At 29.9% G+C, this 26,352-nt stretch overlaps 1 protein-coding gene across 4 annotated transcripts in view; it reads right to left on the bottom strand.

Annotated features, from left to right (window-relative positions):
- Positions 1-13,749: 13,749 nt before the first annotated feature.
- LOC122510117 overlaps positions 13,750-26,352 on the bottom strand; it is a 50,625-nt gene continuing 38,022 nt past the window's right edge. For 2 of the 4 annotated variants that reach the window (XM_043624538.1, XM_043624539.1), the window contains 9 exons: positions 25,855-25,959; positions 18,589-18,686; positions 18,367-18,451; positions 18,155-18,286; positions 17,893-18,075; positions 16,631-16,771; positions 16,127-16,450; positions 15,819-16,001; positions 13,750-15,328 (listed from right to left, as the gene is read on the bottom strand). In XM_043624538.1, coding sequence (XP_043480473.1) covers positions 15,138-15,328; positions 15,819-16,001; positions 16,127-16,450; positions 16,631-16,771; positions 17,893-18,075; positions 18,155-18,286; positions 18,367-18,451; positions 18,589-18,686; positions 25,855-25,959 — 1,442 coding nt within the window. In that variant the 3' untranslated portion in view covers positions 13,750-15,137. The remainder of the gene's footprint in view (positions 15,329-15,818; positions 16,002-16,126; positions 16,451-16,630; positions 16,772-17,892; positions 18,076-18,154; positions 18,287-18,366; positions 18,452-18,588; positions 18,687-25,854; positions 25,960-26,352) is intronic. The other 2 variants (XM_043624540.1, XM_043624541.1) reach the window with 1 other exon arrangement.

The raw sequence follows: 26,352 nt of genomic DNA, 5'->3' as shown, positions 1-26,352 counted from the left end.
CAGAATTTCTTAATTATTTTTAATACAATTTTAATCGAATTCTTCGAAAAGTGTATAATTATAATTAAGAATTCTATTGAAATTCGTCATAAGAATTCAATTATTTAAAATTTTTTTGATAAAACTGAAAGTAATACTTTAAAAAATTGTTTAATGATTATAATTGTAGTAAGAATTATTTATTTAAATATTCATATAGGGTAAATGCACTAGTAGTCGGACACTTAAGGATACGATCTTATATTATGCTTTTTTTCTTGAAATAGCAAATATCTACTGTGTTTATAAGCACATTATCAATTAAATGAGTTCTTCAGGATTAAAAATCGTGTAAATTTGTTACAAATACTTGAGTATTTAATAAAATATAAACATTTTAATGAAAAATTACGAATGCTTTAGTAGTCGGACACTTTTTTTCCTTGTTTCTATAGTCGGACATCTGTCAGATATTTTGGATTTATAAAGTAAAATAGATAATTTTTTAATTGCTATCGGCTGGAAAATGGAATTAAACCATACTAGAAGTTATTAATATAATATTTAAATCGTATAAGTTTTAAAATTTATGATTAATTATCAGCAAAACTTTGTGCTACTCATTGCGCTACTCGAAAATGGTTGTATCTATAGTCGGACACCACGATTTTTAAAATATTAAATAAAATATTTATTGTTTAATTATTTTGTAAAATAACACTAATTTCATAAAATATAAACTTTACACATTCGTCCAGTATATTTTTTAAAGTAATTATCACAATGCATTATTATTTATTTGCCAAAAAACATGAAAGTGTCCGACTACTAGTACTGTCCGACTATACCCGCACTTACCCTATAATAATTAAAATAATTCGGGATTATTATGTGTAATAATTTTAGTCATATGTAGTTTTCACTTCGTCCTTATAAGCAACAGAATATATGACACTGGCATTGATATAATAAATTAGGAGAGTTCACACCCAGACTTCAGTGGCCGTGCGGTTTAAATGCTTCGAGTCGGGTCGTCAAGGGTGGGGGGCGTGAGTTCGATCCCACATGCGAGCGGATATTTTTCATTGTAAGTGTTATATAAAATAATAAAACTACTATATTTAATCTGTATAAGTGTTATAAATTATAATTGTAAACATGTTTGTAAATAATGTTAAAGGCCTGTTAAAGAATGAATTTAAGAAATGTACCAATTAACGCAAATTGTTTTTTTCTTAAAATTATTTTTCAATATTACTATTTTAAATGATATTTACTGCTAGTGCATAGTATATTATTTATTTGAAAATAATATAATTATTATAATAATAAGTAATTGTCATTAAATACATATAGGGGAGAGTGGGGCAAGACGGGGTACCGGCCTTATTTAACAAACGAATTAACCAATCGCGATTATATTTTACATAATACTGCATCAAGACGATAGTTTCTTGTTTACAAAACCTAAAAGCCATGAGAACAAATCTTTTATCTGTTTTACTAAAAAAACTGTTTTCGACGATTTTCTTGTCATTTTTTCACTTTTTTTAGGAGGCGTTTATTATTTAATAATAACAACAGTTAATGAACTGTATAAATTTTTTCTAACTGTCAAGGGTTACAGAAGAAGGGAAGCATATGTTTTTTTTCTTTGTTGAATCGTAAATTGTAGTAATTAATCGTTTTATTAAATTTCGTAGGTGCGGGCAAGATGGGGTAGGGGAGAGTGGGGCAAGACGGGGTTCACAAATTAAGCAAAAAAAAAGAGAAATAAGAGAAGTTAAGAAAACTACTAAAATCAAGACTGAATAAAATAAGAGTGACCAAAAAGAAAAAATCTTGTCAGGTTAAATCATCAATTAGCGATGGTAAAGTGGAAAATACACCTTGTGTCTATTGTAATGGTTATTATTTAGACTCAAATGAAGGCTGGGCTGCTTTTTTTGTCTGCGGCCAATGGGCTCACTGCAGTTATGCATGAAGATGAAGATGCAACTTTTACTTGTAAAATTTGTCGACATAAATAGGTTGTTTTTTGTTAGTACCCCATCTTGCCCCTACGGGTACCCCATCTTACCCGCCGGTGGGGCAAGATGGGGAGATTTGCAATTTTTTCAATATTATTAATTATAAGCTTTTTTAAGAAACAGATGGCCTTTGTACGCCTTTTTTACGAAAGACTGATTCCCAAAGATTATAATTAAAAATAATAATAAAGTATATATTCGATAATTTTCGTTTTTTTGCGCTTTAAACCTTAAGTACCCCGTCTTGCCCCACTCTCCCCTACACACATATATATGAATAGCAATAATATTTATTATTATTAATCATTCATATTTTCACATTACATTGAATAAACGTGAGAACCGATGAGTGAATTTGGGTAAAGTATTTAAAATTAAAAAACTGAAATATTGAAATCGAACATAAAATTTTAAATATTAGCACTGCTCATTAGCCCTGATTAGCTCGTCGAGTCTGGACCAACGCGTGGTTCGATTGTCACTGGTCTGATTAGCCCATGGTCAGACAGTCTTTTCAGCGCCCAGTTAGAGAATAGACTGTCTTTCTGGCACCACACTAGAACCCAACAATTTTTCTACATGGGTATACTCAGATTAACAGGTTGTCAAAGAATTCGAACGACAACGTACCATACTGCCTGAAATAGAATGGTAGAACATTGGTATCGAACTCTAATTCCGCGTTTATGTACCATTTGAATCAGCAACGGATCCAGTCTTTGCATGTAGTCATGATGGTTTTGAGGAATTATGTCCTACCATCGGGTGCATCACCCACTGAATTCATGTACGTAATTTCACTTAGAGTACATGGTCAACTCATTCTACTGGAAGATATTGCTCCAGACCCACAAATTTTATTAGAAGAATTAAGAGAGCACATGAGAACTACTAGAACGATTTCCGTCGAACATCATGATAAAAGAAAAATTTGTATGCGACATTTATTTTAAGTGACAGGTATACTTTTAATGCGACTTTAATTGATATAAAAATGTACCTCTATGGTTCGTCATTAGTCTTACTCCACACTACTCTCTTTAAAATTGAAAACTTTTTACAGTTTTCATCACTGGTGGAAGTAATGTTATATACTTTATGCGAAATTAGTAATTGAAAAAAAATAGAATTACATATCTTTGAAGTAAAAATAATTAACTCTTTTACTAATGCAGTTGATAGAAGCAGGTTGGTGGTATGCCTAATACACTTGATTCAACATAGCAAATTAAAGTTCGACACGCAAGGTATGCTTGAAGTATCACGCGACGTCCTTTTTAAACCAATCTTTTTACCAACGTCTTCACCCCTTCAGCTTTCTTGGGCAGAAATGTGGGTACTAGCATAATTCCGACCTTAAATCCACAGACTAATTTAACACAAACATGTTTCTCAATCTTCTTTGAATTATCCATAATCGTCACGCTTCTATAAGATTATTTGAAAACATCACACAAACGTAAGAATATTTAGGTCATGAGGTTTAAATTACAATTTTGAAAACGCTTTTAGAATTATGCTTTTGTTTTATTTACAGAATATTAGAAAAATAACCTAAACTTGTTGAGTAATAAAACAAGAATAGTTATTTGGAGCGTGACCTCACAGTTATTACTGAGTGGAAGATGGAGTCGGTAACTATAAGCACTACGGCAAAAAAAGTTACTGTTGTTTTTTTACAAAGAGGCAGAGAAAAAAACCAGGAACATATTGGATACTAACTAAATTTAATGGTCGCTTGATGGCTCCAGTAACTAAGAAGACACCCGATATGAAAAGAGTGATGTCAAAAGTGATGTATCTTAAAATCTTCCATAGTTTCTTCTATTTAAATTAGTTTCAAATAAACCTAACTTGGGATGTGGAAAAGTTTGATCAGCAAGTTTATTAATACAGATATTAGCTACTAAATTACAATCAACTTTTGTAGAATAGTTTTGCTTCAGATTTATCAATTCTGGTTTCGATAACAATAAGACGTTCTGTCAAGTCTACAACTTTACCTTCTATATTAGTGAGCCTAGGCAGCGTATCATTAGGTTTATTGTTTATGTTTGACATATTTCCAGTCATGGTAGAGAAGTTGTTGTGGATAAATCCTTAATAACTCTTATTATCCAAGTTAACAGAAATCTGTGAGGATTGGAAATTAGTTAGGAAGATTACACTTCCTACACAATGTAGGAATACTGCCGTCCAGTTTAAAAAGGGCACTATCTACATATTTTATGAAAAATGAGTTCTTTATACCGTTAGATTAGTAATGAAAAAACGAATCTAATAATTGTATTAGTAATTGAAAGAGACAACATATCTACAAAATTTTCAGGATTGTCAATCAACTTGACCCTGATTTCATTCCGCGAGAGGGAGCACTATCTACAAATTTAATTATGCAAATAAAATAAAAATAATAAAATAATTTGCAAATAAAGCTTTTATTTAGTATTGCAACATATATGTAATACAAATTAAAAAACAATTTTAATTAATTTTTGTTTGTAAAGTTAGCATTTTATTTAATAAAAATTTAATGCAGAACATAATATCAAATAAAATAAAGTTATAAAGCTAAATAAAATTTATGTATTGAGGGGCTGATAGTAAAAATGGTTTAAAATAATAACGGAAGCAAAAATAGAATAAGTGACTTGAAATCAAAAACAGATTAAAATGATTGTGTAATTTCTTGATAAATTAATTATAATGATTACAAAATATTAGAGGTATGCAGAAAGCTCGAATAGCCGAGCCCTAGCCGGGCTCGATGTATCGAGTACTCGATTATTTCGGGTACTCGAAAACATTCAAGTACTCGATTTAATTCAAGCTTTTAAATTAAAAAAAAAAATTAATTAAAAATTAAAGTCGAAAATTTTGAATTTTCTCAATGGCTCCAGCTTTTAAATTATTCGAGCTTTTTATAAAGCTCGGCTAGAGCTCGAACTGAATAGGCTCGGCTCGGCTCGAAAAATGAAAAACTCGAAAATACTGGATCGAGCTTCCAGCTTCTTCACACCTGTACAAAATATGTATTAAAATAAAATAAGTTTTTTTTATTATTGACAATATTTTTTAAGCATTAATATAATTAATTTATCAAGAAATTACACAATCATTTTAACCCGTTTTTGCTCTTAAGTCACTTATTCTACTTTACTGTATGTAATACTACAGTAATATTGATGGGTAGTATTACAATCAGGCGGACATTTTAATATGACTGCAATATTACTATAATATTACGTGCTACATGGGTACAAGTTATAAAACTTTTAAAATATGGATCAAAAATATTTAAGTAAATATATATAAAATATAAATAATAAAAATATAACAGAAATAAAGGATTGTGTTAGAAAACAATGTAGATAGTGACGCTTTAAACAGGAAAGTGGACCGACAAAAAAATTTCAAACGTGGGTGATTCTCCGCGTAGCGCAGAACTTGGTTTTTTTCATGTTGTAATGGAAAAATAATAAATAATTTTTATATATTTTTACAATTCCAACGTAAAAAGGTTATCTATATGTTTAGAGAGAAACAAAAACCAATAATTACTTTTGTATCTAATATTATAATTTTTCATAAATAAGCGGTTTTAAGGCTGAAAACGTCAAATTTTTACCTGTCCCCACAGGAAGTTTAGAAAAAAAGTTAATAATTTTACTAATATGCAATAATAAATACAATTACTATTGACATTTTAGTATCATCTACTTTAGTACGGTTGAATAAAAAATTTTTTTTAAAAAACTCATTTTATATATGTTTTTTTTCAGTTTATGCTTGACAGCAAATTTGGATGCTATTCATTATTTTATTAACAAACAGTAAATTATTTAAATGAAAATCAAATGTTAACTTAAAATTACTTTTGTAAACACAAAAAATAACTTCCTTAAGTTAATTCAGGAAAAAGAATCAATGTTCTAATTGATTTATTCATTTTTCACTCATTTTAAGTTGGAAATTTGATAAGGGAATCACAAAATAATCTCCACCGACCCTTAAATATTTTACCACAAATTAAACAAGTAGGTATTTATGAAAAAGGTTAAATAAAGCGTAGTTATATTGTTTTGGTCAATACGAATGAGATCCACTTTAAACCGATTGAAAATAAATGAAATTTTTTTCAAAAAATTAAAATATCCAAAGTCGGTTGAAAAAGTTCCCACCAGCCTGAGTTTCCACCGACCTCAGAATTTCCACCGACTTTCGTATTACGAAGAACCTAGTGCAAATGTAGTGTTATGGTGCCACATATATAAGGAATAAAAAAAACCTATAGAAATGAAAAGAGCGTGTACGAATTAGTCAAGAACATAAGTTTGTTTACAAAATATTTAATTTTATTAAGAGATCCAGATGCAAACGTGTTTCCTTCAATATCTCCGATTGAGCTAAAATGTAGATACTGTCTTTTTTAAAAAGAACGGCAGAATAGCACGCGTAATGCCTTTATAACACTTTGTACACTTTTCGACACTAGGGGCCATTTTCTCACACAAATATTTACTTAAGCAAAAACCAAAAAATGTATTCAGAAAAAACAGTTTTGTATAAAGTCACATAAAGGGAAAACCTTTATAAAAGTACAGTAGGATCTTTCAATAATGCAGTCGTCGGGAATGTTGTGCACTGTTCAAAGCAAGCAGAAACTAAAATATTCAGGTCCGTGTCAAGAAAATAAAGGGTCCCCCACTACTAAATACCGGGCACCACTAAATCATACTAAATAATCAAATAAGCGACGGCACTGTATTTGACGTCACAGATTCCCTTTCCCTTTGCCTCCCGAAACCCCTTGTCTACTCAACTCACTAATGACTGCACTGTTCAGAACTGCACTATTGAAAGATCCTACTGTATAACATTTGTTATATTGAAATCTCATATTTACTTATTAAAATTTGAAGGAATGGTTTACAGTTAAGACCATATTTATTTGTATGAGAGTACGTTGTTTTCTATCGATTCTACGCGGCAGAGGGCAGAAAATGATGTATTGATAAGGGATGACAAATATCCCAGTAAAAAAAAACTAATTCAAATGAATTGAAACGAATTAACATTTTTGGTAGGCTCCAATTCGTATTTGTCACAAAGCGGGATTCACTCAAGCTCTTTGTATATTCAATTGAATTTAATTCAATATGTACCAATTTGTCCAAACGAATTCGCATTCGAAAGAAATGGCCAAGGAATGCATTGAATTCGTGCTAACGAATTGAAAAAAATTAAAGGCTCAAAACTTGTCCAGTGAATTGGTACGGATAGAAGGTTCGGAAGTTCAATACAGTTTCACGAATTCAGGAAAATTGCATCATGGCTCCAATTCGTATTTGTCACAAAGCGGGATTCACGAAAGCTCTTTGTGAATTCTTTTTAATTCATTTCAATTAGTTTTCGTTTACTGGGATTACACTTGTTTGACGCAGTGAGGTTTTACAACTCTTGAAAGGGAACAGTTAAGACTTTCTCGCAGTATCTTGTTTATATTCTCTAAATTATATACACGTTACGTTTGCAAATCGTTTATTAAGAATATACTAATTACACGACGGAAAAGTCAAAAATTTATGTATAAGAAAACCGACTCAGAAATCTGGCGATAATGAATATTTGCTCAATATTTAGAACAACGAGTAAACTTTATTCTGTTAAAAAATGTAATGTTTACGGTCAAAAATTATGTTTTATCAAATGCATGGGTTTTTATAGTACGGAATCTTTCCTAGTGGGAGACAATAAAACTCCCATCTCCAAGCTTGACTCCTAGGTCATCCAAAGAATTGATTCAATTCTTGGGGCTTTGTGAACACCTGCATCATACATAGGGGAGAGTCTCCAGTTGTGAGACGGGTTTTATTTTTGACCCGTAAATTGTAAACGGGCAAACGAAATTGTAAATAAAATACACCGTTCGAAAGGTAACAGAAATATGCAACTTTTATTAAAAGAAAGTATAGTGTTTCGATGAACTCAAAAAATTTTACGATACATTTTCCGAGCACATCGCTTTTTTCAAAAAAAAACGTCTCCAGTTGTGAGACACTCATTAAAAATTGCTAAAATTTAATAAGTTTGACATCCCAAGTAGAAATGTCCGGAGTTAGGACGGAGTTAAACACCGACATGGTACTGACTCAGTACTGACCGTCGGTACTGACTTTCGGAACCCGATCAGTACTGGGAGTATACTGACTCCAAAACCGAATCAGTACTATGTCGGAGTTAGAAAAGTTCTAAAATCAGTACTGGCAGAAAACTGGCTTAACACTAAATCAGTACTGCGAAGGAGTTAAAAAAACAATCAAAATTTGTTATAATGTAATTAAACATTAAACATCGTTTGATTTATTAACAATTAAAATATTTGCAAAGATTTGTAAAAACATTATTCATCAACAATAATATCAAACATTTTATTAATTTATTATTAACTAATAGATATATTTTAATAATATAATAATAAATTATTATTAATTAATTATTTTTAGAATTATTACGTATTATTAAAAAAAAATTTTATTTTTTAAAGCTGTATATATATTTTTATTTATTTATTTAACAAAAATTTTTCTTAAATAAATTTTTTTTTATTATTATTTTAATAAATAATTAGATTGTAAATAATAAATAAATAATTATATTAATAATTTTTACCATATTATTATGATGTATCTATTAATTACTACATAATGACTTGATAAAATGTATATAAAGATATATGTATATATCGGTCCTACAATTCAAAAGGAAGTTTATGCGAGATAACTCCCGAGCTTGCGTGGCTATGCGGTATGTGTATTCGACTTGCGTCCTCAAGGTCTAGGGTTCGGTCCCCCGTGCGTGCGATATTTTTCCGTCTTAGTTTTAAGTGTTTTGTGTATAATTCTTAACAGTGTTACATAAAGTATAAGTTTAAATAATTAATAACCAGTAATAATAATAATTTAGTCATTAATTTAAATAAATAAGATTTAAATAAATAATGAAAAAATAAGAAAAATATTTTTTTTAAACTTATTTTAATAAAAGGAATTCTAATAATTAATTAATAATAATTAATACTAATAATAATTATTAGTATTCAATAAATTACTCCCCATGCTTTAATAATTAAATAAGGAGCTTATACTGACCGCCGGTAAAAATCAGTACTGGACAGCGTTACCAGCCAGGGTTTTCCCAGTACTGACTTAGTACTGGAGTCAGTACTGCAATACTGGCAGTCAGTACAAGATCAGTACTATGCCAGTATTACATTTCTACTTGGGATAAAACGTTATGTTTAGTAGAAATAATTAAATATATTAATAATATATATTATTATATACTAAATAATAATATTTATTCGCCAAAATGTGACTATCAAATAAACACAATTTAATAGCTTCAACAAGAGTATTAAAATTGATTTCTTCTGAATCAATTGACATTTTCCACTTGACATGCCCAAAAATACTAGAAAAAAAAAATCAAAACAACATTTAAATAGTATGCCTGCAAAGTCGTATTTTTTATGCTGCCCAGATGGGTGTTGACACCGTCTTACAACTGGTGATATGCTGTGTCTCACACCCAGAAATTGGCGCTATTTTGAAAAAGGAAAATTAAATTATTTTCAACCGTAGATTGGAACAATGCAATATTGCATCACAAAATATAAGGAAAACACTAAAAGAAAATGCATTACATTTACCTTTTCCAATTAATTAACTTGGAAAAAAAGTACTTTGCATTTATTGAAAAAACGCTTTTTAGTCGATTATCACACACAGTGTTGGTATTTAACAAAAACAGTTTATATATCCGCTTCGGCGTACACGAAAAAGTTGGCTCATATAAAAAGAAATGTTTTTATATAAACCAAACGGCTTTTTAATATTGCATGTTAAAAAAATTGACTGTCTCACAACTGGAGGTGTCTCACAACTGGAGACTCTCCCCTAGTATATCGCGAGTATTATTATTATTATTCCTTGCGATAGTAAACATTTCCATCAGTAAAACTAAAGCTGGTGCCTTCCAATACACTTGTATGAGTTTATGTTAGTGTGCATTTATATATCGAGACTCATAGCTTTAGTTCTATAAAAGTAAGACGATTTACATTTTATTTTGACAACTATGAAATTCGATAAAGAGATTTTTTATTTGGAAAACATTCTATACTCTATGCAGCTGCAAAGTTATTCTTAAAAGATAATACACAAATCATAGGGTTTTTGGTTTCAATTGCAGTGACGCTCCGGGTTTGGAAGCGTCCAGGCATTTTCTGTAAAAATTATATATGATATTAATTTTTAAGTAAAATCTTCAATCTATTAAAAAAAATTACTCTTATGCAGAAATATTAAAATTATGTTCTTTTTGATCCATTAAATTATTTTTGCAGACAAACAAAAATTCTCTAGCCTTAAGGGGACCGTACACCACTTTTGCGTGTTTTTTCAACATTTATTTTTTCAAAATAAAATATATCGAAACACTGGTCTCTTTTCACACATATTAACACACATATTGAGGATTAGGAAAAAAATATTTTTTTATTTATTCTGCCCTTCATGGCGACAAAATGGCGGCTGAAGTGATTGTCCGGAAAAAACTAGTTGACACGATATCTCTGCTTCAAAATGTCGAAAACAAAAAATCCAAAGAATTTCTTAAAATATATGTCAGTGGCTATGGCATGAACCACAAAAAATAAATTTGAAAAAAATGAGAAACTGGCGGCGGTTTAAATTTTTTACCCCTTTTTCACCCCTGAAACGGTTTAAAAATGGGGTTAAAATGGATGTAGAGTGTAGGTTCTGGTTCATGCCATAGCCACTGACATATATTTTAAGAAATTCTTTGGATTTTTTGTTTCCAACATTTTGAAGCAGAGATATCGTGTCAACAAATTTTTTCCGGACAATCACTTCAGCCGCTATTTTGTCGCCATGAAGGGCAGAATAAATAAAAAAATATTTTTTTCGTTATCCTCAATATGTGTGTTAATATGTGTGAAAAGAGCCCAGTGTTTCGATACATTTTACTTTGAAAAAATTAATGTTGAAAAAACACGCAAAAGTGGTGTACGGTCCCCTTAAGTTTTTGTAACGTAAACTGAAAATTGGGGTTGTTTGGCACTGTAGACGACGTTTAACACCACACCAATGAAATTAAAGTAAAACTAGCCGCGCACAAGGCTCGGAATAAACTGTCAGATAGATAAAATAAAGTACCTATGGGTTAAAGTCCTAGACCCAACTATAAAAGTTTATAGATCCTTAACATTTATATCAATGTTTAAATTTCATTTTTTCGAAAAAAATAACATATCATTGAAATTGTTAGATATTGTAGATTCTGATCAAATTCCATAAACCCCCCCCCCCCGAAACTTTTTTTTGGCTATGTCCCTGATAAACCAAATGCTTGCTGGTGGACAACTAACAAAAATTGACCAATCAAAATACAAGTTACTTGAGAAAAGGATAAAAAAAGAAAATGGCTTTGTTCAAAGTGACTTTAGTGACAGTTGAAATGTGCTTGACTTTGTAGCTGTGACAACTGGCGTCAACCGCGACTGTCCACGTGTATATAATCGGGTGTAAATTACCAGAGTGCAAATAAAATCTCACACAGCACCGAGAATTTCTCGAAACTAGACAGGACCTCTCCCAGCGAGGTTAGAAATATTGCGTGGTAAAACTCATGGACCAAAAAAAAATAATTTAAATTTTAGACTATTCTTCTTCTTTTGCAGCATTTTTTCCTCTTATATATGGGCACTAAAGTTTTCATTTCTAATTGAGAGGATTTTCCTCTTTTATATTTTCCATTAAATGTCACTTTTTAAACAGTTTGAAGGTGCGTTCATAAAAACAAAAAACATAGCTTAAAAATCTTCTTTCTAGTATAAATTTGTTTCAATTTGAGAGGAATAATTTCAATCAAAGAAGAAAGGTAAAAATTCATCTTTTAGTTAAAAAACTTTAAAATATAAACAAAAATTCCTCTTTTTGTAAATGAATATTCGCATATTAAAAATAAAATGTAAAAATAATTGTTAAGCGGGATTTTCTTCTCACTTTGAGATTTTATTTATTTCAGTGTGGAGAATGTGAGGTTATTTAAATGTCCGTGTATAAGGAAATATAGAATATCAAACTTGAGCAAAAATTTTACTGTAACTTGCCATGTTCAGGCAATATTGTATATCAATATTGCATTAAATATTCGCCCAATTATTAAAATTTCGTCTGCTAATATAAACTGAGCGATTTCCTGTCAAGTTTCAAGAAATTCTCGGTGCTGTGTGATTTTCATGTAAATCACTTATAATGTAAAATTTGTCTTAAAACTTTATTTAATTTTAATTATTACTTTCCTTTATTTCACTTACTTATAAAATAAAAAATTGACTTCATGAGCATCAAATTTGCCATAAATACCAATATTTAAAGTCAAACACCTTTCTATACCTAACTTAAAATTATGTGCTTTTCAATTCCTTTCTATACCTTGGTCAAAGTTTATGTGACGATATTAAAGGGAATTAAAAAATTTTTATTTGTATACTCATATTGGGAATTCAAAACTCAGGACAAAAAAGGAATTAAAAGGAATTCAATTTTTTCAATACTTTCTAATGCAAGCCTTTTTACCGGGTTTCCATAAACCTGAGTCTAAAGGGTCATAAAAAATTAGAAAAATTTTTATAATGTATTTTTAAAATTTTTAACAAATTATTCAGAATCTACAATATCTAACGATTTCAATGATATTTTATTTTTTTTTGAAAAAATGAAGTTTAAACATTGATATAAATGTTAAGGATCTATAAACTTCTAAAGTATTCAATTTAACTGTCCCTTAATTACAATTGATTTCAATGTATCAGAGACAAAAGATATATACTGTCTGAATCGTATTAACATAAGGATTTCATATCTTCTTGATGTAGAAGAGTGAAATACGAAATTGTCACTGGATATGCACTTAAGAAAAAAAAGTAGTAAAACGCCATTTTCAAAATTTTCTCCGCCTTGAAAGAAAAAAATCTGCGCGAGCTAGCGAGGGCATTCTCTCTTTGAACAGAGTATAGACTAATGAAATGTTTCAGTTGTCCTAAGACATATGCATGAGAGATAGGAGTGGGGATTTCAGGGTATAAATTCAGGATTTCTGGTGTATTTAATCATTTTTAGGGTTTCGTGGTCAAGGGCCGAAAACCTTATAGCGAGATTCCGGTGTCCGTCCGTAGTTTTCCCTAGCAACCGTTGCTATGGTAACCGTTGATACGGTAATGGTTGCTAAGGTAATGATTACTATAGCAACCGTTGCTATGGTAACCAAAGAAACTACAAGATTTTGCGTGAAAGTAAAAATTCTTAATTTGTGTGGTAATTTTCTATTTCTTAAAAATTAATAATGTCCGTGGGATTTAAGATTGATTTTTTTATTTATTCTTTTTATCGTTTCAGGCCACGAAACCGTAAGACGTAGGCGCATTGCGCCTGCTTCTCTCACTGATTTTTCTACTATTTACAAGATCGCCAGGCGAGATCCCTGATTCAGTCACGTTAAAGTCATTACATGTCTTCACGCATTCTAGACGGTAAACCCAAGATCATTATTAGACTCGCTTCAAAAATAGTTGGACTTCTATCACTCAGGCGCAATTCTCAAATAAAAAATCTAAGAACTAAAAATACTCCCAGAAAAAATTTTACTAAATAAATAATTTCCTCAGAATATACATATTTATTTATTTATTTATTTATACAGATAATTTGAGCGAGTAATTTTCGCCATGTCAATGCTATATACTTTGTGTGCATATTACATCAAAAAACGACATTCACATAATATAACTATTATCTTTGGAGCAATATTGTACAAGAAAAAATCTTGTCATTTAATTTAGTGCATTATTATACAGTTTTTGTTTTACACGAGCACCTTTTATTTATGCACTTTACACAGAAAAAAAATTAATCACACAACTAAAAGTGTATTGAAGGTAAAATCATCGCACATGAATATTATTGGTCAAACTAAAATACAAATATGATAAAAAAATTATTAAAATAATTAGTTCCTAACACTGGCTCGAATTTCGTTTTATCAAATTACATACTGTTTTGTACAATACATAATTAATCTTATGGTAATTTTATAAAATCTTGTAGACTGAAAAGGATAAACTAATCATACTCATTTGGTGTACAATATACAATAGGTTGACACACTTTAATTGTAAAAATTAATTGAAAATTGATTCTATATGGACAAACTATTAATATGGATAGACTATTCATCGTATACTTAATCTGTAAAAATTCCTGTTTTTACAATTCTCATATAATTATTTTAATCTATGCAGATTTCTGTCAACTCGGTTATGGAATTTTTTTTGCCGTATTTCTTTTCAAGTGAAAAATATTTATTTTTTGAAAATATTCTTTCGTTATTCTCTATTATGTATGTATCTATACTGATTTATTCAAACATTTTTTAATAATATGTATATGAGATAGTATATTTTGATTTATTGATAGTTAAACAGATTCTCGTTCTCTTCTATAAATACAAAATATAGAAGATAAGACTGTTTTAAATTTTCATATTTTTGAATTTACAATCTGATGCTACATGGATATTGTTAAGTATTTAGGAGAAGGAAAATGTAGCTACTATATTATTAATATTTCAGTGATTTAAATATTGTTTTATGTTGAGGAAAAATCAATGTTTTATATGGAATATAATGAATGATATCAGTGGATGGAAAAAAGAAATTTTTTTTGAAGATCTAATTTTTTTTCTTCTTTTGAAAAAAATTTTGTTAATTAGTGTAATTTTGCTTCTAAATTTTGAAGCCTTTCTCAGCAACTTCAAGTGGAATTCATAGTAATTGCGCGACAGTGCTCCGCGTTCACATCTCTCACCATTAAATGCCTGGAATTTGGAGTTTGTTAACCACATGACTTGATGCGAAGTCGCATTCCGGCATTCAAGTACACAGATCGATTGATCTGCGTTAAACTCCAGGTTGCTTTGGATGTTGGGAGCTTACGGTCGTTACTTGAGTCTATTATATAAACCTCCGCGCTCCCATCATTTTGCTCACGCCTGTTTTTGATGATGCACCGCTGAAGCCGGTGATTCTGTACGGAAACAGGAAAGTAGAAATCCAGTGTACAATGCAAATAATATAGCAACAGCTATCAGCATGTACATATAGATATTTAATTCAGGCTGTCGGAATCTGTTTTTTCGTAGCCAATCCAATACATCTTGTTCGTTGTGAATGTCACCTATATAATTTCCCAAAAAAATGATTTTATGAAAATATTACAAAATGCCAAAATCATTGTCAGCTAATTATTATTTTAAAATTATTCGACAATGTTCTCATTCAACAAGAAACAATTTTTATTTTAATAACGGAATAAAATTTAAAGATAATATGTTTGCGAATTTTTGTACTTTTAATCAACTTTTTTAAATAATTTCGTTTCCTAAAAAAATTTAAAAAATGCATCAGTAAGCTGAAATGCAAATTAATTAAAAATATGAATTGCACGATAAGCAAACTATTTCATTTTAAAATTATGAATGTAAAATACGAACAATGATATAAATATAATTTTAGTTCAGAAAATTCCAACATACAGTCATTAATAATAATTAAATTTTTTGATTTGATTAAAATTGGTTTGAAGGAAAAATATGCGGATATTTTAATGAATTTAAAAAAAGAAATTTTAAAATATGAATGAGTTCAAATATATTGAATATCAATACCTCGATAAATACTGGGAAAACGTTTGCGGAAATACACAATGGCAGGAAGTTTTGTCACTCCCCATTTTCTGGCATATCGAGGATCTGCCATTTTCACAAAAGTGATATCTAAGTTTTCTGTTTCTTCGTCAATTTCTTCGAGTTTCTCATTCACTGCGGCACTCTCTTTACTGTCGTGATCATCTGCTCGTTTTTGAGGGATAAATGGGAAGAAAAATTATTTTCTAAGTATTTTCATCAAAATTGAATAAGGGTGAGAGAATCGCCATGATAATTAAATGAAATATTAATGATAAATGAAGACTCACAAAAAAATACGGCGAGAAATTCATTTTCATCTAATAGTTTATCCAACATTTTCTTATTAACTTCGTCAATTTCATTTTTAAGGACAAAAACATCTTGTGATGTGAGCCATGACAATATTTTGTCTTCCTGAGTTAGGTCGCCATCGTAAATAAGCGGCTCCTTCTTACGGAAGTAAACCAGTGACGGAAGATTGAGAATACCATATTTTTCAGCTGCATCAGACTCTGAGACTTTGACAAAGTCAATTCCAAATAAATCAGCGTCACCATCGATTTTCTCTAAAGCTTCTATTATTTCGTTGCATTCGGGACAACCTTCCTCAACTGAATATTATAAATTAACATAAATATTTAATTATAGCTTGCTATTTATCAGACTTAATGGTCGGGAATTAAATTCTATCATTTACGAAATATAATACTAAATTATTAGAATTGAAAAATGATTATTTAAGGATTAATTAAATATTAGGGGGCTGAAATGATTTTTTTTTGGTGACTCACAGAAAAAGACAGCAAGAAATGGTGATTCGTCTAATAAACGTTCCAACATTCGTGCATTAACTGCTTCGATTTCGTCCTTCAATTCACGAACATCATCATCGCAGAGCCATTCAAGTACTGACATTTCATTCTGCAGATCTCCTGCAATAAATAAGGAATAACAATTTTTTTGTAAAATTTTAGGAGAAGAAGGATTATTGCATCAGTTATGCAAATTCAGAATGGCGGATCCAATTTAACGGACAATGAAAATTGAAAATCTATCAAATTGTCATGATAGTTCTCCCTTTGGGGGTTTTTTGGGTTGCTGTTTACGAATCTGAAATGAGTTTTTCAAAATTAAAAAAACTGACTTCAGATTGGTAATCGGTGATCCTGAAAACCCCCAAGGAGCAAATTTCAAGCAAATTTAATTGACTTTTGATTTCTTTGTCCGCCATATTTAATCCGCTATTTTGAAATTTCGAAAACTGCCTTAATGTCGCAATCAGCAACCCCAAAAACACACGAGTACAAATTTTAAGCGAATTCGTTTGATTTTTAATTTTTCTCCGCCATTTTGAAATTAAAAAAACTGACTTGCGATTTGTAATCAGCCAGACCAAAAACCACGAGTAACAACTTTCAAGCAAATTTTTACTTAATTTTTTATATTTGATTTCAGAGTAGTTTCCAAAGTATTTTTATCAGCTAAACACGATCTCAGATGAAAAAATTGCCTAACACGTTAAAGTTTTAAAAAATAACAAAAAAAAAAGTTCATGAAACCATAAATATTTCAGAATAAAGAATAACCGACTCTAGAACTTTTTTTAAGGTATTTCTCCGGCTGCTACTCTTGTAAAAATTGATTTTCGATAAATTTTCTTCAAATTTTGAGAAAATGATTCTTCGGGTGACTTTTAAATGTGGTAAAAATTTCAAACCCCTTTGCGATGCTAAATTTTGAGTTATTCAAGTTCAAACTTTCACTTTTACATGCAATTATGTTAAAAATAAAAAATGTCAACCACAATATCTCGTTCTTTGACATGGCAAAGGGTTTTGAAATTTTTACCACATTCAAAGGGCACCCAAAGAAACATTTTCTCAAAATTTGAAGAAATTCTATCGAAAATCAATTCTTACAAGAGTAGCAGCCGGAGAACTACCTTAAATTAGTACAAAAAACTACAAAAACTAATACACGTTTAGAAATTCGAACATTTATCTTAATGGATTTTGAATTCAGTCCAAATGTGGAATTCATTGTTGCTACTGACCTTCGAACAAAAGAGGATTTCCATTTCTAAAATATACGAGAGCTGGGAATGTTTTAATAGAATATCTCTTGGCAAGTTGTGGATCTTGTATTCGTACAACATGAATACCGAATAAATCACATTCATCATCGATTTGCTCTAAACCTTCTAATATTTCATCACATATGTGACAATTTTGTTTATCTACAAAAAAGTAGTTTCTTTCAATTAGAATTAATTTTAAACAAAAAGAAAAATTGAACTCGTTTTTTGTTAATCTTACAGAAATAAACAGCAAGATATTGAGTGTCCTCAACTGATGATTCAAGCATTACTCTGGTTATCAATTCTATTCGATCCTCAGTTTTTTGGGTAATTAACCATTGAAGTACTTCCTCTTCCTCTGACAAACTGCCTGTTTGTTAAAAAAGCAATTTTTTTTTAATTAGTTGTTAATTTTTATTTTGAATAAATAGAACAACTTGAAAAAAATACCTTCGAAAACATTTGGTATTTGATTCTTGAAGTATACTAATACCGGAAATTCGGTAGCTCCATAATCTTCTGCTATTTTGTAATCCTATTAATGGAATAAAAATAGAAACTATAAGAAAAATTCAAAAATAAAAAAATTTGTAAACTAAAAAATTTTTTAATTAAATTGAGAATAGAGTTTTGAAATTAAAAAAATTTTAAATAAAATTTGTTTCAACCTACTTGTGTTTTAACGAAATGAACACCATGTCGATCGCAATCATCATCAATATTTTCCAATTCCTCCAAAATTCCAGTGCATTGTTCACAATCGTCGCTATCTGTGGAAAAAGAAACTTCCTCTCTGAAAATCTCACTTGTTACAAACTCCCCGAAACAAATAAATGACGGGTGTCAATATTTATCAGTAACTAATACTGTTTTCATTTTACAAATAACAAATTTAAACAGAAAAAGGAAACTACATTAAGACACTTTTACAAATTGTTATACTAAGAGACTAATTACTATAGAGAAACTGTATTATACATCAGAGAGAAAATGTTAACAATTTTCTTAACATCTATCATGAATGAAAATATATAATAGTGAATAAAAAAGAAATTGTAGCTAGCAAGCGTACTAAAGTCTTGCTTTTTTGCTTTACACATAGAGTAGTACAAACACAAACATTCAAAAGCAACCTTTGAAAAATTCAATGAAAAAGGTCGACAAATAAACAAGCGTAAGAAGAAGAAGAAAAGAAGTGTTAGGATAGTGTGAGAGCTATTGAAAATTAAAAAATTACAATCTTGTGAAAGTGAATAAATAAATTATAAAAGAATCAAATTAATTAATTAATTAACCGAAAGTTTTCGTTAGAGGGGGAAAAGTGAAATATTTTCGTAAAATGTGAAATTCAATTACAAACTTTGGTAAAAAAATGGAGATTCCCTGAGTTAATGGATTTGGGGTCTGCTTTTTAGATTTTAAATTTAAATTAATATTTCAAACAATGTAAGTACAACAAAGAAGATCAAAATGAAAAAAGTTAAAAAGGTCAACTGATAACTTTCTTAAAATAATTAGTAGAATCGAGTATTGCACTCTTGAGGCATGTACATTTTCATACCTAGAAGAAAAATACTAATAACTTTTGTAATAAATGTTAAGTGATACCTAATCGAAGCATCGCATAAAGACAACTGATGCTTTTCTATCTACAACTTTGTCTTTTAAAAACCGAAAAAAAAATGACAAATTATGTTTAAAAAATAAACGACGTTTCTACTTAAACCTAAAGACAACTGACAATAGGACCTAATTTTTTTGTAATTAGAATAGGACAACTGATAACTTTCTTAAAATTATTATTAGGTATCGTTGATGCACACTATAGGCAAAAATAATTTTATTCGGAGAAGAAGAATAACTAAAAAAATGTGTGCTAAATGTTTAGTGATGTTCATTTAAAGCATAAAAGCAACTGACAATTAACAACTGCCAACAAATCCTAATTTTTCGTAATAAAAAATAACAGATTATTTCTTGGTTAGTGCTTGGAAAAATTCGATTCAATGCATAAGGACAACTGATAACTTTATACCAACTACTTGGATCGTCTTTTGCATTATAAAAACAACTGATAGTTTTCCACCTACTACTTACAATTAGATGATCTTTACTTCTTTAGGCTTTAAAATTATAAAGACAACTGATAACATTCCACTAACTTCTTGGATCCATTTTCAACTAACGAATAGAATTGATCAATCGGTAGGAGATTAAAACTTCGTTTTTTGTTTCGGAATAAAAACAACTGATAACTTTCCGCTATTTACTTGGAGAAGTGAGCCTTTTGAAGAGTAAACAAAACTGATAACTTTTTGAAAAACTTTTTGAATGACAATATTTTTAGAAACATTATGACAACTGATAACTTTTTGAAAAACTTTTTGAATGACAATATTTTTAGAAACATTAGGGGTCGTCCATATACCACGTGGACAGTTTAGGGGGGAGGGGGGGTTCGCCAAAAATCCACGATTTTCCACGAGGGGGGAGGGGGGGTCAATACAAATGTCCACGTGGACACAAAAGTTTAATTTTATATCTTTTTTTTCTTTTTATTCAACTTTATTATTAGATTATTATTAGATTGTGATCAGACAATATTTGTAATCCGAAATTTATTTAACTGTCAAAAAAACGCCAAATTCTCTTTTAATTTATATTACAAAATCATTATCGTAAATGCATAAATATGAATATATGCAAATTTGACAATTAGGAATACAAAGCAACCTCTACAAACTCTTACAAATTTAAAAAAAAATAATTTCTATTATTGTTTATGTGAAGGCTTAAAGCTATTGGATTTTAGAAAATTTAAGATTTGTTACCGAAGAGATTAAGTATTTCTACTAATATAATAATTGAAGATATATTTTTGCCAAAGTCCTCTCTATAATACTAAAAATGGTATTTACATATTTAATAATATTTTAAGATAATTTAATCTTTATTGAATTTTAAAGAAGTTTATTATAAAAAAATTTAAAAAAATTTTTAATTGTATTTCTTATTAAATATCTTTTTATTATTCACTATTTTAAAATAAAAAACCCGATTGTCCACGTGGACAATCAGGGGGGGAGGGGTTCGTCAAAAATCCACGATTGTCCACGAGGGGGGATGGGGGGTCAAAAAGTGTCTAAAAAGTGTCCACGTGGTATATGGACGACCCCTTATGATAACTGATAACTTTCAGCTAAAATTTCAGTATTTTTTTAACAGCATTATTAAAACTGGCAATTTCTACTTATGGATTTAGTTACATTTCTTTTGAAGTATGAAGACAACTGATAACTCTACACTGACAGTTTATTATTTATTCTTTGGAAGCATAAAAACAACTTCATATTTATGTATAAGTACAAAGATAACGGATAACTTAATGCAACAAGTAATTTTTCAGCTCCAAGCATAAAGACAACTTATAACTTTTTGCTGACAGTTTAATATTTATCAATTAAAAGCATAAAAACAAGCAATAACTTCTAGTTACGAAACTCATTATATTTTTTAAATATAAATAAAATAAATAAATTTTTCTGAATAGTTTGGTCAAATTTTTTTTCGATACATTCTGACAACTGAAAACTTTGAGCAAAGATTTAAATATTTTTTAGAAAGTCCTATAATGACCAGCAGTTTTTAATATCAGTTAGTTAATGATTTAACTAACTTATGTCTAACTAACTAATCTAACTTCCTTATGTCTAAGGAATTAGTAACGTTTTTGAGCATAAAAAAAAGAAATAAATTTCTATTTGGTCATATTTTATCCGAAACATAAAGACAACTGACAACTTCTAGTATGAAATAAGTCACACTTTTTGTACTTAATAAAAACAACTGATAACTTTTCTGTAGATAACACAGCCACACAAAAAAAATAAAGTATCTTGATCTGGGGTCAAGACATATGTATTCCGCTGTATTTCGATGCGCTGAATCCGAATCCACCATCAGAATTTGGCCAATAGGTCCTGGTTTCGCCCTAACCTCAAAAAATACCCTAAGATCGTTAAAATGATCACTTTTGAATTATCAAAATTAAATCTAACCGCATATTAATATTTTTCTAAGATCCCTTAATTTAAATAAACTATTCTATAAGCTTTTCAATTGAAAATTCATATAAAACATTAAATCTATCGAACCTAACCTCAAAAACACATCTAAGATTCCAAACAAACAAATTATACCATACACAGCGCAATAAAAAATAGGTAAGCTCGTGAAAGTTACAACTTATGTGTTTCCATGACTGCTGATTACAAAGCCGGTGTTAGTTTATCAAAATTCAAAATGGCGGATCAAATATAGCGAACAATATAAATCAAATTTGTTTGGATTAGCTTGAAAATCGTTACTCGGGGCTTTTCGGAGTCGCTGATGACGAATCCCATGTCGGTTTCTAAGAATTCAATATGGCGGATCCAATATGGCAGTCTTTATTATTTTAACGATTTTTTAAAATTTATTACTCGCGGTTTTTCGGGACCTTTAATAACGAATCCTATATCAATTTTTATAATCTTAAAGTCTTACGAATTGTTAGAAAAAATTGTTAGAAAAGAATTCGTAAGACTTCAAGATTATAAAAATTGATATAGGATTCGTTATCAAAGGTCCCGAAAAACCGCGAGTAATAAATTTAAAAAATCGTTAAAATAATAAAGACCGCAATATTGGATCCGCTATTCTGAATTTTTAGAAACCGAAATGGGATTCGTCATCAGCGACTCCGAAAAACCCCGAGTAACGATTTTCAAGCCAATCCAAACAAATTTTATCTATATTGTTCGCCATATTTGATTTGACATTTTGAATTTTGATAAACTAACACCGGCTTCGTAATCAGCAGTCATAGAAACACATAAGTTGTAACTTTCATGAGCTTACCTATTTTTTATTGCGCTGTATATGGTATAATTTGTTTGTTTGGAATCTTAGATGTGTTTTTGAGGTTAGGTTCGATAGATTTAATGTTTTATATGAATTTTCAATTGAAAAGCTTATAGAATAGTTTATTTAAATTAAGGGATCTTAGAAAAATATCAATATGCGGTTAGATTCAATTTTGATAATTCAAAAGTGATCATTTTAACGATTTTAGGGTATTTTTTAAGGTTAGGGCGAAACCAGGACCCATTGGCCAAATTCTGATGGCGGATTTGGATTCAGCGCATCGAAATACAGCGGAATACATATATCTCGACCCCAGATCAAGACACTTTATTTTTTTTGTGTGGCTGTGTAATAATTATGTTCATTTGGAATACAAAGACAACTGACAACTTATAACTTTTCAAGAAGAGTGATTATGTTTGTTTGGAACATAAAGATAACTAACAACATTCAACTCGTAAACTATTAACTTCTCTTTTGAAGTAAACGGACATTTGATAATTGTCCAAAAAGAGTGATTATAAAAAAACAACCCTATTGAAAATCTCCATATAGGAAACCACATGGGAAACCACATGGGATCCTATGTCAAAAACCATGTAAAACCCTACTTCCATGAAGGAAACCACGTGGTTTACCATGTGGTTTCCCATGTCAAACCATATGGGAAATTGAGACAGGATTTTAGTTAGTAATAGACATGGGAAATTTGAACAGTTCATCTGTGCATAAAACCATATCAAATCCCACATGTTTTTCCCAGTCAAATCCTAAACCGAATCCCATGTGAAAAACAGTATCATTTATTTATAATTATTTTCCCATGTCAAATCCTAAACCAAATCCCATGTGAAAAACATTATCCGCCTTATTGAATATCCCTACATGGGAATCCACTTGGAATTTTACAAGGGATTTCACATAGGATTTTATATGGGAATTGACATAGGATTTCATGCAAGATTTCACCTAGGATTTAATATGAGATATCACATAGTATTTTATTAAAGATCCAATGAAGAAATTTTCAAAGGATTAAAAATTATTTAATAAAAAATTAAATAATAAATAGTATTAGTGTTACAAGTCATCAAAAAAGTAAAAAAAACGATCATTTGAAACACGTCCTCTCTGCTACAGGTTCTCAGCTTTTATATACTTCCAGAGTCGTCTCAACAGCGAGAGAAGTCACTTTCGCCACCTAGCGGTGAAAGTATAGGAGCGACAGTAATCTTTATCATTACTAAGGAAACCATGTGGAATACCACGTAGGATTCCATGTGGTTTCCTACGTGAGGATTTACATGGGATTTTACTTAGGAATTCATTTGGGAATTTATTTCTACTTAAATTCCTAAGTAAAATCCCATGTAAATCCCCACGTAGGAAACCACATGGAATCCTACGTGGTATTCCACATGGTTTCCTTAGTAATGTTAAAGATTACTGTCGCTCCTATACTTTCACCGCTAGGTGGCGAAAGTTACTTCTCTCGCTGTTGAGACGATTCTGGAAGTATATAAAAGCTGAGAACCTGTAGCAGAGAGGACGTGTTTCAAATGATCGTTTTTTTACTTTTTTGATGACTTATAACACTAATACTATTTATTATTTAATTTTTTATTAAATAATTTTTAATCCTTTGAAAATTTCTTCATTGGATCTTTAATAAAATACTATGTGATATCTCATATTAAATCCTAGGTGAAATCTTGCATGAAATCCTATGTCAATTCCCATATAAAATCCTATGTGAAATCCCTTGTAAAATTCCAAGTGGATTCCCATGTAGGGATATTCAATAAGGCGGATAATGTTTTTCACATGGGATTTGGTTTAGGATTTGACATGGGAAAATAATTATAAATAAATGATACTGTTTTTCACTTGGGGATTGACTTGGGAAAATAATTATAAATAAATGATACTGTTTTTCACATGGGATTCGGTTTAGGATTTGACTGGGAAAAACATGTGGGATTTGATATGGTTTTATGCATAGATGAACTGTTCAAATTTCCCATGTCTATTCCTAACTAAAATCCTGTCTCAATTTCCCATATGGTTTGACATGGGAAACCACATGGTAAACCACGTGGTTTCCTTCATGGAAGTAGGGTTTTACATGGTTTTTGACATAGGATCCCATGTGGTTTCCCATGTGGTTTCCCATAAGGGGATTTTCAATAGGGAACTTCCAACCAGGAAACTATTAACTTTTGTTTTAAAGGAAAAAAAACAACCGATAACTCAACAACTTTAAATTTATTTAAAGTTTTAAGTAATTTTAATTGTTTTATTTGTATTTCTACGAATGTTAATGTATTTTTTTCAATACTAAGTTTTAAGTTCAATTATCTTTGGAAAAATGGTCCAATTTGTAGATGTTGTCCATAAGCATGAATGTTTAGGTCCACTGATCGCGATACACTTTTTTGAATGACTTGGATCCTTGTAAGTACAACATCGTTACTGAGGAATACTATAGTTATACACTTTTTTTCTAATAAACGTTAAACTTTTACTTTTTTGACAACAACAAAATTTTTTCCCTAATTTTTAGGGACTTTAGGTTTGTTAAAAATACTACAGTGACTTTTAAATATAAAACATCAGACCTTAAAATCCTTTTGGCACAAAGCTAAACCCAAATGTCTACCTAATTATTCAGATCTTTGAGTCAAAGTAATTCTTTTTATTAATATTTATTAATTTCAAGAAAACACGATTTTTATTCAGGGGTTCAAAATGCAAAGAAAAAAACCCAAAGGGTGAAAAAATCTTACAAAATTTTCTTGCAGGATCTCTTTATGGATTCATATTTCTACACTACCAAATCGAAATATGACAAGCTTTCCTTCTCGACATTTTCCAATTGGAGAAAATTTGAAATCAATTTTATTAAACAATTATCGTTTAATTGGAAAACTTCTCTTTTCAATTACAAAACAGAACTTAGTGGGTTTCTAGGGGTCGGTAGGGGGGGTTGGGCAGGAGGGAGGGTATTAACCAGATTCGGTTCTCGTTATATACCATTGACATCTTCACTTGTTTCAGCATCAGACTTCTGTTCCTGCTTGTGGCGCCTCTGCTTGCGGAAAACTTTTGATTGGCACATGTCGCAAAGTGTTCTGTTCCCTACGACATTAGTATACACGAATTTGTACAACTCAGCGCAAAAAGAAGACAAATGAAAAAAACAAAAGAAAAAAAGGAAAGAAAAAGAGAATAAAAAAGCTGGTAGCAGCTTTTATTGTTGACTAGAAAAGTCAACGTATCGATTCATTCTATCGCGTTCACTGCGGTTTTTTCTCTCTCCTAAAAAGAAACCTTGTTTTTTTCTTTGTTTTGTAGAAACCTAAGGGAAACCTTAGATTGTTTCTCAATATACATTAGTCGGTTTTTTTCTTTCTTTTTGAAGAATAATAATTAAAAATTTGGAAATTGAAATTCTTTTGGTGAGAAAATATATATATATATATATATATATATATATATATATATATATATATATATATATATATATATGAG

The sequence above is a fragment of the Leptopilina heterotoma genome, unplaced genomic scaffold (genome assembly GCF_015476425.1).
Source record: "Leptopilina heterotoma isolate Lh14 unplaced genomic scaffold, ASM1547642v1 Lhet_666, whole genome shotgun sequence".
Classification (NCBI taxonomy): Eukaryota; Metazoa; Arthropoda; class Insecta; order Hymenoptera; family Figitidae; genus Leptopilina; species Leptopilina heterotoma.
This window is presented reverse-complemented; position numbering and strand designations above follow the sequence as displayed.